General features: G+C 45.2%; 1 protein-coding gene across 11 annotated transcripts in view; it reads right to left on the bottom strand.

Moving 5' to 3' along the window:
- The window catches only part of CHL1 (cell adhesion molecule L1 like), a 125730-nt gene that overhangs the window by 45586 nt on the left and 67087 nt on the right, over positions 1–13057 (bottom strand). For all 11 annotated transcript variants that reach the window (XM_039734330.1, XM_039734331.1, XM_039734327.1 and 8 more), the window contains 3 exons: positions 9132–9321; positions 7149–7254; positions 5683–5873 (listed from right to left, as the gene is read on the bottom strand). In XM_039734330.1, the coding sequence (XP_039590264.1) occupies positions 5683–5873; positions 7149–7254; positions 9132–9222 (388 nt within the window). In that variant the 5' untranslated portion in view covers positions 9223–9321. The remainder of the gene's footprint in view (positions 1–5682; positions 5874–7148; positions 7255–9131; positions 9322–13057) is intronic.

Here is a 13057-nt window from a genome sequence, read left to right as displayed (position 1 = left end):
CTGGACTTCTCAGTGAATTTCTGTGGCCAGTAATTACAGAATTATACAGAAATTTAGTGAGTCCCACCAGGAGACAGTGACAAGTCACAGTCCTGGTGTCATTAGCTGGCAGCACAGCCATTCATCTCCAATGTGGGGCCCAGATGCTGGCAGCTGGACTTCAGTGGGGGAAGCAGCAATTTGACCCCAAATGTCCTCCACCTCCAACAAGTACTTGCACCACAGGTCCTTCCATGCTGTTTTGTTTTTTGGTTTGTTTTTCTTTTTTTTGCTTAGTTCACCATGAAAAGCATTGAAAAACTTTGATTTTCATCCTCATAATGATAAATTTGAATGTTTACTCCTTGAAGCTTTGCAAGAAATGAAAACTCATGACAAATTCCTGAGCCAAATCCTCTGACAAGCATAATTTTTTTGCTGGGGTCCCACTGGTCTCAAAGACTAGAAAAAAAAACCTGCTTCTGAATACAGATTTATTCAAAATAAAAAGCTTCTGTCGCATTAGACTTTGCCTTTTGCTCATCAATCTTCAGGATGTCTATGCAGGCAATATTTTGGATATTTTTGCAGGGCTCCTATGTTCTAATTAGAGGATATTCCAGAATCAATCACCACTGATTTGTGGCCAATCACAGAAAGTATCACAGCTGAGTTCAACTCCACAGCATAAAAACCACAAAATAAACACAAACTAAATTGTGCTATGGAAGTGTTTGATATTGTACAGAGTTCTCAGTGCAGCATATGGCCACTGAAAAATCCAGCTGACGGCTCAGCACTGACACTGCTCCATCAATATTCCACGGAATCCTCACCCAGGGATGTGATGAGAGGGGACAGAGGATCCATCTCAGCTCTGGGTGCTGCTTCCCACATCCCCACAGCACAGGGGAGAGCAGAGGGGCTCAGTGACTCTGAGAAAGCCCCAGGAGGGCTCTCACCACACACAAATCATGGGATGTGAGTGGAACAGCCACAGGGAAGATGGAAACCTGCACTCCCAACTCCAGCTAGGGAGAATGTCCCAAAATCCCATCGTGACACCTCTTCAAATACTCCTGGGAAAGGCTTTGCTGACCAAGGGTTTTTTCCTGACAAGGCTGCACTCAAAAATCAAAACTGAAGTGCTCTGACAGTGTGTGAACCATGGAAACAGAAGATTATCAATGGCCAGAGTTGTTTGTGCAAGGAGCCAGGGTCTGTTTAATCCCTGGGGTGACTCAAAGTTCAGTGACTGAGCTGTGCTCGAGACCAGGCTGAAGCACCTAATTTGGTGGGGCTGGGAAAAAAACCCAGAAAGGAGCCTGAATCTCTCCTTATCCCTTCAGAAAAAGCAGTTTCTCAACCTAAAGCAAACAGGAGAGAGACCAATACAGTGCAATAGAAAGGATAAAATTGAGTTTAGCAGAAATAGAGATTCAGAAATACATCAAGCAGAGCTGGGAACTCCAGCCCCCAACATTGCTCCAGATTTACTAAGAGATCCATTTAGGACACCTTGTCCTACAGCTCAGTTTTTGTCCTGCTGCTGATGGCAGTGACTTCATACTAAAACTGTATCAATTATGGCAATTTATTCCAGTTTATGTGAGGATGGAGCTCATTCCATCAGGTATTTTACATGTTTTGTGGTCAAGTGTTGAGAAATTGAAGAAAGGAAAAGCGTTTCTCCAGGTAACTCGTCCTTGAGATCCCTGTGTCTTTTTTTCTACCAATATCAGGTGTAAAATGAGAGGGAATTCAGGATGATAAACCAGCAATTAGCAAATACATTGTGAAATTATTGTAGAAAAGCATCACTGTAACCCAAGGGTGTTATAGCCTTCCCTGTGGATTCTACTGAAGATATCCTGGGATAAAGAAAAGTTTAGCCTGATCCATCATGGATAGTCTTATATTTTTCCTTGCAAATAAACCCTTAAAGAATGTAAAAGTGAGGCAAAGCAGAAATAGTCAAGAACTTTCTATAACCTCAACATTTCCAGCTCCTTAGACACTTAAATTAGTATCTAATTACGATTTTTCATACAGATCTGTATCTTGTACAGCAAACAGCCCAACATTTTAAAGAATTTGAACCATGACTTCCAGTCCCTGATGTTGAGCTGCACTGAGTGAAGCTTGGGAAGTTTCCAGGGCTCATCTCCGTGCCTCAATTGATATTCTGATCCATGGAGCAGGAGCAGTAGTTAAATCTGTAATTTCCATTGCAGCCTTTGAACTGTTTATGAGATACGACCCTGCTTGTTTATGGATTTTTTAATTGGTGCCTTAAATTGAAAAAGTTAGCAAAGCCTGGCTGTCAGGCAGAGCTCCTGAAGGCATGGAATCAATGACAGCTTTTTTCTGTGTAAATCTCTATTATCCTTTTCAAAATGATGGGCACAGCAAGAATCAGAGCCAGCCCAATGATTTAGGTGGCCACAGGTGAAGGTCACTGGCTTAGTAGGCAAGAGGGTTAAATTTCATCCCCATCACCTGGCAAAGTCTCAGTCCATTTCTCTCTTTTGTTTTCTCTCCCATAAAAGCTACACCAAAGCCTTCACAAAACTGAGACCTCCTCCTTCAGTATCAGCTCAGTATCTTGTACTGATTTCAGGATATTCACACCTGAGTGTTTGAATATTAATTCAAGTCTGGTTTCTTTGGGAATTCTTGCACTAACATCACATCAAAGCACAGCCTGCCACGGGATAATTTTACATTCAGCCAATATTTCCATTCTCAGGTCTCTGGTCTTTTGGAGCAGCAGCTTTAGAAATACCAAGCATAAATCTTAACTCAGTCTGCCGTGAAGAGTCTTTTACAGCACAGTTAATTAAAGAAGTTTAAACTGTACTTCTTCTCCTTCCTCTGGCATTGGGCCTGCTCACTAATTCAAGCAGCAGATTCCCGAAATGCTGGAGGAGGGGAGCTGAAGTCTGTGTTCTCACCATTTAAATTCATTTTCATGCTGAATGTATCTTGTAACAATCTGGCCTTTGTTAGTGCTGCAAACACATCGAGATCCTCGGAGCCCATTCTTCCCCCTCTCCTTAATGTCATCCTACATAGGGGAGGTGGGGTATTTTCATTATGTAGGTGAGATTTAATGATCATTTCTGCTGACATTTCTATTGCTTCCCTGGAATGACTACTGTGAGTAAACACTCTTTTGTTCTCCTTTTCAGCAGCAGTCTTACAGACCCAGTATTCTGCTTCTGCAGTGGAAATGTAATTTATGAAAGAAACTGCCCTGCTCTGCCTCGCTGGGGTTTTCTTCCCTTCCCTGGCATGGTGACTCTGCCAAGGAGCTTTACATCTGACTTGAATACAGCTGGCACAGCTCTGCCACCTCTGCATCGTTGTCATGAATGCAGGGAGTGATCTCACATGTACCAGTCTGTGCTCCAAAACCTGGGGGTGAATAGAGGTGATTTATCCCCAGCCCCTCCCTGGCAGGTTCTGATTTACAGCAGATCTGTGCACCAGCAGCTCTTGCACTGGGGCACAGTTGTAGAGCACTTTAGAAAATCAAAGGTGCCTTCTACTCCTCTCTGAATCCTGATTTAATTTGCAGCTTTTACATTGCACCAGTACATGAGAGAACTGCTGGCAGAAGAGTTCTAATAACAGCAAATGTGCTTCAAAAGATGTGTGAGTTGGGTAAATCCCTCTAATACATTATCTGTACTATGCATTTTTTTTTTGCTGGGTTGAGGAATTTGCATATATTAGCACTGAAATTCCACTTGCTTTTGATAACAACCATGTTTATAACCTCTCCATAAATTTGTTACTATCCACTCCCAATATATTTAATATCGACTTAAGCTACTCTAGACTGTTCTTCATTAAAAGCAAAAAATCTCCTCTCTGAATACAGATTCAATAATCCCAAATACAGACATCAACTCCTTGTTTTCCATCTTTTTTAGTTCAGTAGCAATGGAACATATTCTGCTGCTGGAGGTACAAACATGACACTGAGAACTTCAACTCCCCTCAAATGTAATGAGTTTGAGATATTTTGCTTAAGAAGAGTTGTATTAACCCCACTGCCCTGGCCAGACTCCAAAGTGAAAAGCTATGTCTGAAGTTTAACTGCATCACTCTCCTGTCTCTGCCTGAAACTCCAGCTGCCATCAGCTGCCCACCCTACCCTGTCAACAGTTCAATAAACCTCAACTCACTGTCCTAAAGCTTCCTGCAATTCTCCTCTCCTCGGGAAAGCTCTTCCCTAAAAGAACTGCAAGGTGATGGAGACTAAACCACAGAGCAACACCTGGAATGCTCACCCAACACCAAGCTCTGGCTTCAGGGATTACTGTGTGGCACACTGCAACATGAAACAGATTTCCCAAGGAAAAAGAAATCCATAAAGCTGGATGGAAGGAAAATAAAGTCTGTTTTTCATAAGGAGCACTCATAAAATACATTTACATGGCATCCTCAGCAGCTCCCTCCCAGGAACCCTCCCAGCCCTTGCAATGTCTTGTTTTCAATGTGCTCACAGCACCACAACTTTCCCAGCCCTGGCTATGCCTGGATTGCTTCTCAGGATTATTTCCTATGCTGAAGACAAGACAAAAATGTTTATTCATGTTTCTCATAGCCTATTTCATCTGCACTGATCTACCAGATCAAAGCAGCCACCTCCTGTCACTACCTCCTGTCACTGTGGCCTGAGAAGGCTGTGGATGCATCCGCTGCCACATGGATTCCACCTGAGCATGGAGCTGTCAGATAGCTGGTGACAAAATACTGAAGGAGCTTGGAAATGCAGGATCTCATCTGAAAAAATCCACTGCACTGCTGCTTTTCTCCATCTCTGCCACCGAACTGCATCGTAAAACCTGCTTCAGGTTCTCACCCTACTCCATCGTGGAGCTGGGGGAGTTTCTTGCCCTTTCTACTCCCTCTGGGAAGATTCTGCTTCTGATTTTCCTCTTCTCATTTCATATGTTTCAATCCTGAATTTAGAACCAAAATGTGTGCTCATAGTCCAAGCTACAGGTGATTAAATGGATTGGTACAAATTAGCTGTTTCAGCTTTGGGACAGAGCTGGATGCTGAACCTGGCTGGGCTGGGTTAAGGGTTGGACTCTGATTTTAAGAGCTGTTTGACAACCTTAATAATTCTTTGATTCTATCTATAAATTTCATTCCACTTCTACAAACCTGGTCCTTAATCCCTCATTTTCTCCTCTGCCCTTCCTCCATGCTAACAGCAAAAGCAGAAATTTCTAGGATCAGTAATTTTCCCTGTTTTATTTTTAAGCTTGTTTTCCATTCCGCTCCAGGGCTTTATTCTTCTCCCCATCAGTATTTATCCCAAACCCTGAATGCTGCTGACATCAGATTAATGAACTCACAGCTGATCAAATCACTTCCCCTGGAGTTTTCAAACATTTGCATCCATTGCTATTTTGCAGTAATAACCTGTGGGAGTTGATAGTTCAGTGGTCTGAAATCCTGCATCCAGATTCGGTTTCTGTCCTCAAAACCAGGAATTAAATTAAATTATTCCAAGAAGAAAATACCACTTTTTTCTTTGAATGTTCACTGAATAACGAACAACTCATGTTTTGCCATGCACCACCTTAATGAGCAGTTCTTTCCCATTTATTTTGAGGAAAGACAGCTCTCATCTTAATAATAAATATAATAATTACAAATTCAAACCAAAAATAAAGCCCTTACTTGGAACAATCAGCTCAATTTCCTCTGACATGGCAGTTCCCAGCACGTTGGATGCAAAGCAGCGATATTTCCCTTGGAAATTGTTGATGATTCCCCGGTTTTGGATCACGAAAGTTCCAGTGTTGTTAGATGTGACTATCCTGGGGTCAGATGATAAATCAAATGGTTTTCCATCCTTAGTCCAGTTAAAGCTGAAAAAGAAATGAAATGTTACAGTGGGCAGGCCCCAGGAGAGCCTGAGATGATTCCATTAAGGTTCTCCTTGCCATAGATCCTTTTGTAGTTGTGATGATGCTGGGGGGTGATTTTGATAAATGCTCTTCCTGTACCTGCAATTCTCAAATGGATTGAAATTTGCCTAAACTGATTTAAAATCAGACAGCTGGAAATTGCAGTAACATCAGTTTAGTGGCAGATGTTCCTTTCTTTTTGGTTTTAAGATAATAAATAATTAACAACAAAACAAAATTGTTTTGGCACTTCAATGTTCTTGGTAAAACCGCCTTGCTCCAGGATGGAAGGATTATGGGATCCTTGCTCCAGGATGGAGGGAATATGGAATCCTTGCTCCAGGATGGAGGAATTACGGGATCCCCTCTCCTAACAGGCACTACCACATCATTTAAATACACCAGGAAACTTCTCACTGATGCACTGACAAACAGTGGAACAAAAGGAATTTTTTATCATTCTGCAAATCCCCTTTCAGAGCTCAATTAAAAATTACCAAATCATCTTGATCTAAATAAAAGAATGTCTTTTAAAGTTTAAATTGTATGGCAAAGAAAGGAGAAGTGAAGGATTAAAGAGAAAAAATTATTCAAACCAGTTATTAATTTAGCGCAAACACCATTCAGTGGGGAAAGCCTCAGGAGGAGTTTTTACTGTGTTGTTATTACACTCTTGTTAGTCACATTTTCATTAAAAATCTTTCTTTTTTTCCACATTGGTGTAAAATGTACAGAGTTTATCTTTGGATATTTATTTGAATAACTCCTTCTGTGTCTATCTGTACCATCACCATGCTCTGCTGATGTTAGGTACAGACAAGGTATCTGATAAAATGCAAATTGGTGTTTGAATACACAGTTTGTGTGTTTGGGATTTTTAGGGTTGCTGTGGAATAGGCAGAGGAACAGCTGGGCCTCTCTGATTACCATGACACAGCCCATCTTTTGCAGCACAACCCACACAAGATTTTTTTTTTAAAACCATGGGGTGAATTTGGCACGTGCCAGAGAAATGAAACATCCCCCAGCAAGGAAAACCATGTTGATACCTATTCACAGGGTGAGGGGAAGTGATGGAGCAACAAAAGCTGAATGGCCTGAACAAAAAAAATGAACCTTAACCCTGCTGAGGATGATGAGCAGGTTTTTGTGCAGCAGCTCCTGACAGACACAACAGTGTTTGGCAAAGGTTAAAAGCAAACTCAGCTTCTGTTTGCTTCTCCAAGCAGTACTCACGTGGGCTGGGGGTTTCCTCTGGCCTCACATTTAATGGTGAAGTCCTCATCAAAGGGGTAGGCAACCTGGGTGTGGGATTGCTCCGTGATTGTTGGAAGCTGGGAAACTGAGCACAAAGAGGAATTGGGTTAGAACAGCATTCCAGCCCAACTGGGCTCCCCTTGAGTGGAGAGGGACAATGGCAGGATTGCATTATTCCTGCAGAAAGTCAGCCTTGCCTTGGGAAGAGGATGATCATCACCTCCCTGGCATGGACATTACCCTCTGGACACTGTCACTGCCTCCATGGCCAAAGAAAGGCCTGGCAGAGGGACAGAGCCCACCCTGATTCCCCTCCAAACCCACCCGGGGCAGAGGGGAGCTGGGAGCACACCAGAGCACGGCGCTGTGGCCTGGCAAATTTATTCATAGGTGAAGTCAGAAACTGGATTTAACCCAGACACGGATGCACACGCATGAAGTAGCAAACTGCTGCCTCCATCCTGGATAAAACTGACAGAAAAGCCATGGACTGCAAGGCTGGTTTAATATCTGCCCCAGGGTGCAGCTGCATGGTCACGCACCGACGCTGCACGAACTTCTGGGTTTTTTTCTGAGGGAATTAAAGTGTTGCAAAAGCCTGTGTAACAGAGGAAGGAGAATGTTCCCCGCAGTGGAGCTGGGATAATAGGATAACCCCATTGTTATAAACAGGCAGGAAGAGAATTAAAATGCTCTTTGTGTGCTGCTTTAAGTGCAGGGATCTCAAAGCTGGAGTGAAACGCAATGTCTTGTAACATCACATGGTCTCAAAGCTGAACATTTCCAAGCCCACCAGCTCCACTGATCAGAAACAACTTTTTATTATAATATAAAATGCTTCATTACAGCTAATTAAGGGTTAGGTGGTTCCCTGGGGTAGGTTTGTAAAAGCAGTGGATGCCCAGAGAGTTTGTCCTGTGCTTTACAGTCACAGCTCCACTTTGGTTTTATTAAAACACAAGGAGCCACTGTAGTTACTTCCTTAAAAAAACCCAAAAACCACTACTTCCCAATGCAAATTTGGATAGTTTTACAAAAATATCCTATAAACCTGCTTGGTTGGCTTCCTCTTTGCAGCCAGGGCTATTGGCAGGCTGCAGAGCGCTAAGAACTCATGGCAGATCCACAGGATGCCCTGAAACTGGTCCATGTCCTACACTGAGACCCTGAAAAGAGCCTAAATTTATTATTTCATAGGTTTACTTATTTCTTTTTCCCCATCATAATTCATAATATTATTGAGTTTTACTTTTTTGGTTGGTTTGGGGGTTTTTTTTGCAACCAAAACACCAAAGCAAAATGCAGTTTTCAACCCTCCTGGTTGAAAAATTTCACACATTTATGTGTGAAAAATGCAAAGCTGGGGAGGTCTGGGCTGTACTCCAGGCAGACGGGTCCTCTGGCTTTCCCTGTGAGCCTCATCCCATATTTTACACATGTCCTGGAAGCTCATGAGCCATGTAAAACAAGCAGTTTGAATTCATCCCAGCCGGTGAGGGATGCAGGAGCTGCTCCCCAGGGCAGGGCATGGAGTGTGAAATCCTCCTCCAGGGACCAACACTGGCCCTGAGACATCCACCTGCTCCTTCCCCAGCTGGAATGGCAGCTTGCACGACACAGAAGGAGGGATTTATGCACATCAAAGAAGCTTCAGGGGGATTCAGAGCCAAAATGAGGAATTGAAGTGAAGGACAAACCCAAACCCTCGGAGCTAAGAGTTGTGTTGGATGGCAAACACCAAATAAATGTTATTAGACAACTTTACTGCTCCATTTAAGCAGGCCCAAAGAGGACAGCTTAGTTTTTGATCAGACCTGAATTTCCCAAAGGCCACATTGTGGCAAGATTAAATTCCAAATGGAACACAACTGGAAAGGAGGATTTAGTATTTTTCCTTCAGGGACAGCTGCAAAGGAATACCAAACAAAACAGCAAAGTGCACAGCAAATAGCTACAACTCACCTGATAATGGTATTTCAATAGCTGCTGCCAAACTCAATACAAAGAAAAACAGGCATATGGTGATGCCTTTTGTGCTTAATAGCATCTCCATCACTCTTCTGTAAACAAGGAGTCCAAACAGAATGAGAGATACCTTATGCTTCCGCTCACTGTCACTTCAAATCAGGCACAGGGATGTGAGAGTGGGAGTCTGGTGAGGAGAACAAACAGCAATATTAGCCTGCAATATCAACCAGGGTCTGACACAGTTATAAAATTAAAGCAATGCTTCAGGTGTGCAGCTAAATTGCACTAAATGGTCCATTTTCCTCTTGCCTCATCCCCTGGCTTCAGGAACAACTTCTATTTAAATTCTAACAAAAAAAAAACACAACATGTGCACAAAAGTACAGCTCTATTGTAGCACAGAAGTATAATTATTTTTTTACTGTTTGGCAATTAAAAGTAGGGATGGTTTAGAATATGGTGTATTTGTAATCATTCCAGTTCATAAATTTTTCTAATGAGAGTTATGTAAGTTGGAAAGTAATGTAACAGATCTAATGAGAGAAATTTGGTACACTAATGACCTTGTTCATAAATCTCATCTGTCTTTTATCTTTCATTTATGCTCAAAGAAGGAGACTATCTCATTTAGTTCATTACTAGGAAGCAGAACATGAAACCTTTGCTTTTCCCCCCCATCCCAGAACTGCTCTGTGTGGGTTTTCCACATTCCATTGGAATTCTTAGGTTCTGAATTACAAGGTAAAAATGTTCTGTAGCTGCAAAAAGGAGTCAGGTCCAGCTCTAACAAGCATTAAAGTGAAATTCAAAGAGAAGATAAGGAGAGAATTCTGATTCAGATGAAAAAGCAGGAAGAAATTGTTCCCTGTGAGGGTGGGCAGCCCTGGCACAGGTGCCCAGAGCAGCTGGGGCTGCCCCTGGATCCCTGGCAGTGCCCAAGGCCAGGCTGGACACTGGGGCTGGGAACAGTCTGGATGGTGAAAGATGTCCCTGCCATGGCAGGGGTGGGAGAAGATGATTTTTAAGGCTCCTTCCAACCCAAAGCACTCTGTGATTCTGCAGAAGCGGGTGCACGGAGGGTTCCAGTCACCAACTTCATCCATGGTCCCTGAGTGAATTATTAACCAGCACAAGCTGTGTTTACCTGTGCACCCTCTCACAGTGCTAAGGGACACCAGTCCCAGGAGAATTTAGACTTCAGTTGACAGGATAACAGTGAAAGAACAATTCTGAAGGCAAGGCCACTGTGCAGCAGCCATGGAGCCACCAGGCCTGGCCAGCTCAGCTCCACGGGCACAGCTCACCAGGGCAAGCCCCTGCCGAGCTGAGCTGCCTCACACACAGCTCTTGTATCTTTGCACATCCCAGCCTGTTAATCCAGGGATCAGAAAGGCAATCCCGGGATCACAGGAGCGGTTGGCATGTGGGGACAGCAGGAGGTGGCACTGTGGATGGCCGTGCTTGCCCAGCACAGCTGGAGCAGGGGCAGAGCTCAGCCACACAGCCTCACCCTCAGCCCACGGGGGCTTTCTCCTCATGGCTGCTTTTCCCTGCAAACAGAGATTTTTTTTTTCCCCCCAGCACATTCCCTCTCACATCAGCTCCAAGATGAGCACAGCCTGTGCTGTGGCCCTTCATCCAGGACGAGTTCTGTTCACAGCAGCCCATAGAAACTTCCTGGAAGTTCACATCTGTGAGACCAAAATCCCCGGCTGAGGGTCGCAACTGGCCAACGAGGGGCAAGCGACAGACACCATAATCACATAAGCCTCATTTGGTTAGAAATGAGGCTAAAAACCAGATGTCTTTTAAGTATCTTAGGCCTGGAGTATTTGCTGATGGAAGAAGCTGACTAATCTGCTTAGTGCCCTGCTCTGCAGAAGGGCACTGGAGGGGACAGGGACAGGGGACAGGCTCAGCTGGCACCCCCAGGCTATCCTGGGTGTAAATCAGCCAGAATCAGGCAACACCAGCAGTTCTGTTTGCGGCAGATATTCCCTCAGTTTGAGTTTTCCTGGCTCTGACTTGCGAGCAGTGGAGCTTTCCAAAATTCAGCCTGCCCAAACTTGGGCTGTGTGACAGCGCAGGGGACACACAGGACACGCAGCAGCCCCAGCCAGGAGCCACCTGATGGCTGCTGTCACTGCAGGATGGGGCTCTCCCCCTCCTCACCTGCTCCTGGCACACGCTCAGCCCCAGCTCTGTGTCATGGCAGTAAAACAGATGCTCTGACAGAAAACCCTCTGGATGCAGAATTGCAATTTAGGCTCATAAAAACCTGAGCAGCCTCGCTGCCTGCAGATGGCACGTTGGTGGCAGCGAGAGCCTCCTCTCCCCCATCTGCTGACAGCTCTGGGGACAGGAGCAGGCAGGTCAGGATGGCAGCCAGAGGCAGGGGAGCTGGGATTACAGGAGGTGAGCAGCTTGCTAAGGTCACAGCAAGTTTCATTTCAAATGAGTGTCACAAAGCATTGTATAAATTCAGATTAAATCAAGGAAAAAAAAAAAACAAACCAAGAGCACAGCTCGATTCCTTAACCAAACCAATTAGCTCACATCTTATTTTTTTCCTTATTTTTTTCTAAATGAAGTGCCACAGCAGAGCTGCAACGTTCCAAGTAAGCAGGATATCCTTCATCATGTGGCACAGCCCGACTTGCCTCTGCAGGCTGCTGTAATTAGTCGGCCTGTCTAGCACCTCACTCCTGCTCCCTGGCTTGAATACTAATGCTGGGCGCTGACAGCAGCAGCATTTGGAAGCAGGCAGCACAGGGGGACCAGCAGGGATGGACTCGTGCACACCCAGCAGATAATTCCACTTGGGAACATCCCTGCATCTGCCTTGGACCTCGGCTGGTTTATTGGGAGGGAATTCCACCAGGTGCACTCCTGGGGTGATGGGAATCAAACAAGAGGCTCTTTGCAGGGATATTTACCTTGTGACAACCTCCCAGCAAGATAAGCCTCACGCTCCTATGGCTGTTATCCCTGGTGGAGCAGCAGAGGCTGTGACAGGGATTATGGAATGCCAACACCTCACACACACCTCCCCTGATGTGCCCCACTCCCTGCTCCCTGCTCTGGGCCCTGCTGGTGCTCAGCAGGCAGCCAGGTGAGGCTCATCCTCCCTGCAGAGACCTGGGCCAAGCTCTTCACCTTTTCAAGGTGACATTTACGCAGGGCTGCCAAGCTTTGGGGGTTTAGGATGCCTCTCACGCCTTTGGCTGTCCCAGCTGGCCTCAGGTGAAACTGCAGAGATCCTGATTAAATCCCTAACCTTCCTTCTCACCTCCAGCACCCAAAACACCCCGAGTCTCTTCCTTAATGAGCAATATCCCCCAGATATTGCAGTATCCATCCATCCTGCCTTCAGACACAGCCACACACCCAAACTCCAGGCAGCACAATCTCTCACTCCAACGATGATTAAACTCCAAACCCAAACTTCTCAACGTGTGCCAGCTCCCAGCAAATGAACAATTTCGCTGCCTAAGTAATTTGGAGAAATGACTGAGGGAGCTGTGCAGGCACTTGGCAGCCGTGGGCAGGTTTTGGTCTCACTGGTGCCAAAGCACAGCTCTGTCCTTGGGGCAGGACACTGCCAGGGACCCACCTGCAAAATCCCGACCTTGGGAAAAGCATCAGCCCTGCTGTCTGAGCTGGGTCAGGCCCAGAGTCCTGCTTTTCACAGAATTACAGGATGGTTTGGGGTGGAAGGGGGTTTAAAAATCACCTTCGCCCACCCCTGCCATGGCAGGGACACCTCCCACTGTCCCAGGTGCTCCAGCCCCAGTGTCCAGCCTGGCCTTGGGCACTGCCAGGGATCCAGGGGCAGCCACAGCTGCTCTGGGCACCTGTGCCAGGGCTGCCCACCCTCACAGGGAACAATTCCTGTCTCCCAATATCCCATCCATCCCTGC

The sequence above is a fragment of the Passer montanus genome, unplaced genomic scaffold (assembly GCF_014805655.1).
Source record: "Passer montanus isolate IOZ18808 unplaced genomic scaffold, ASM1480565v1 scaffold9, whole genome shotgun sequence".
Classification (NCBI taxonomy): Eukaryota; Metazoa; Chordata; class Aves; order Passeriformes; family Passeridae; genus Passer; species Passer montanus.
This window is presented reverse-complemented; position numbering and strand designations above follow the sequence as displayed.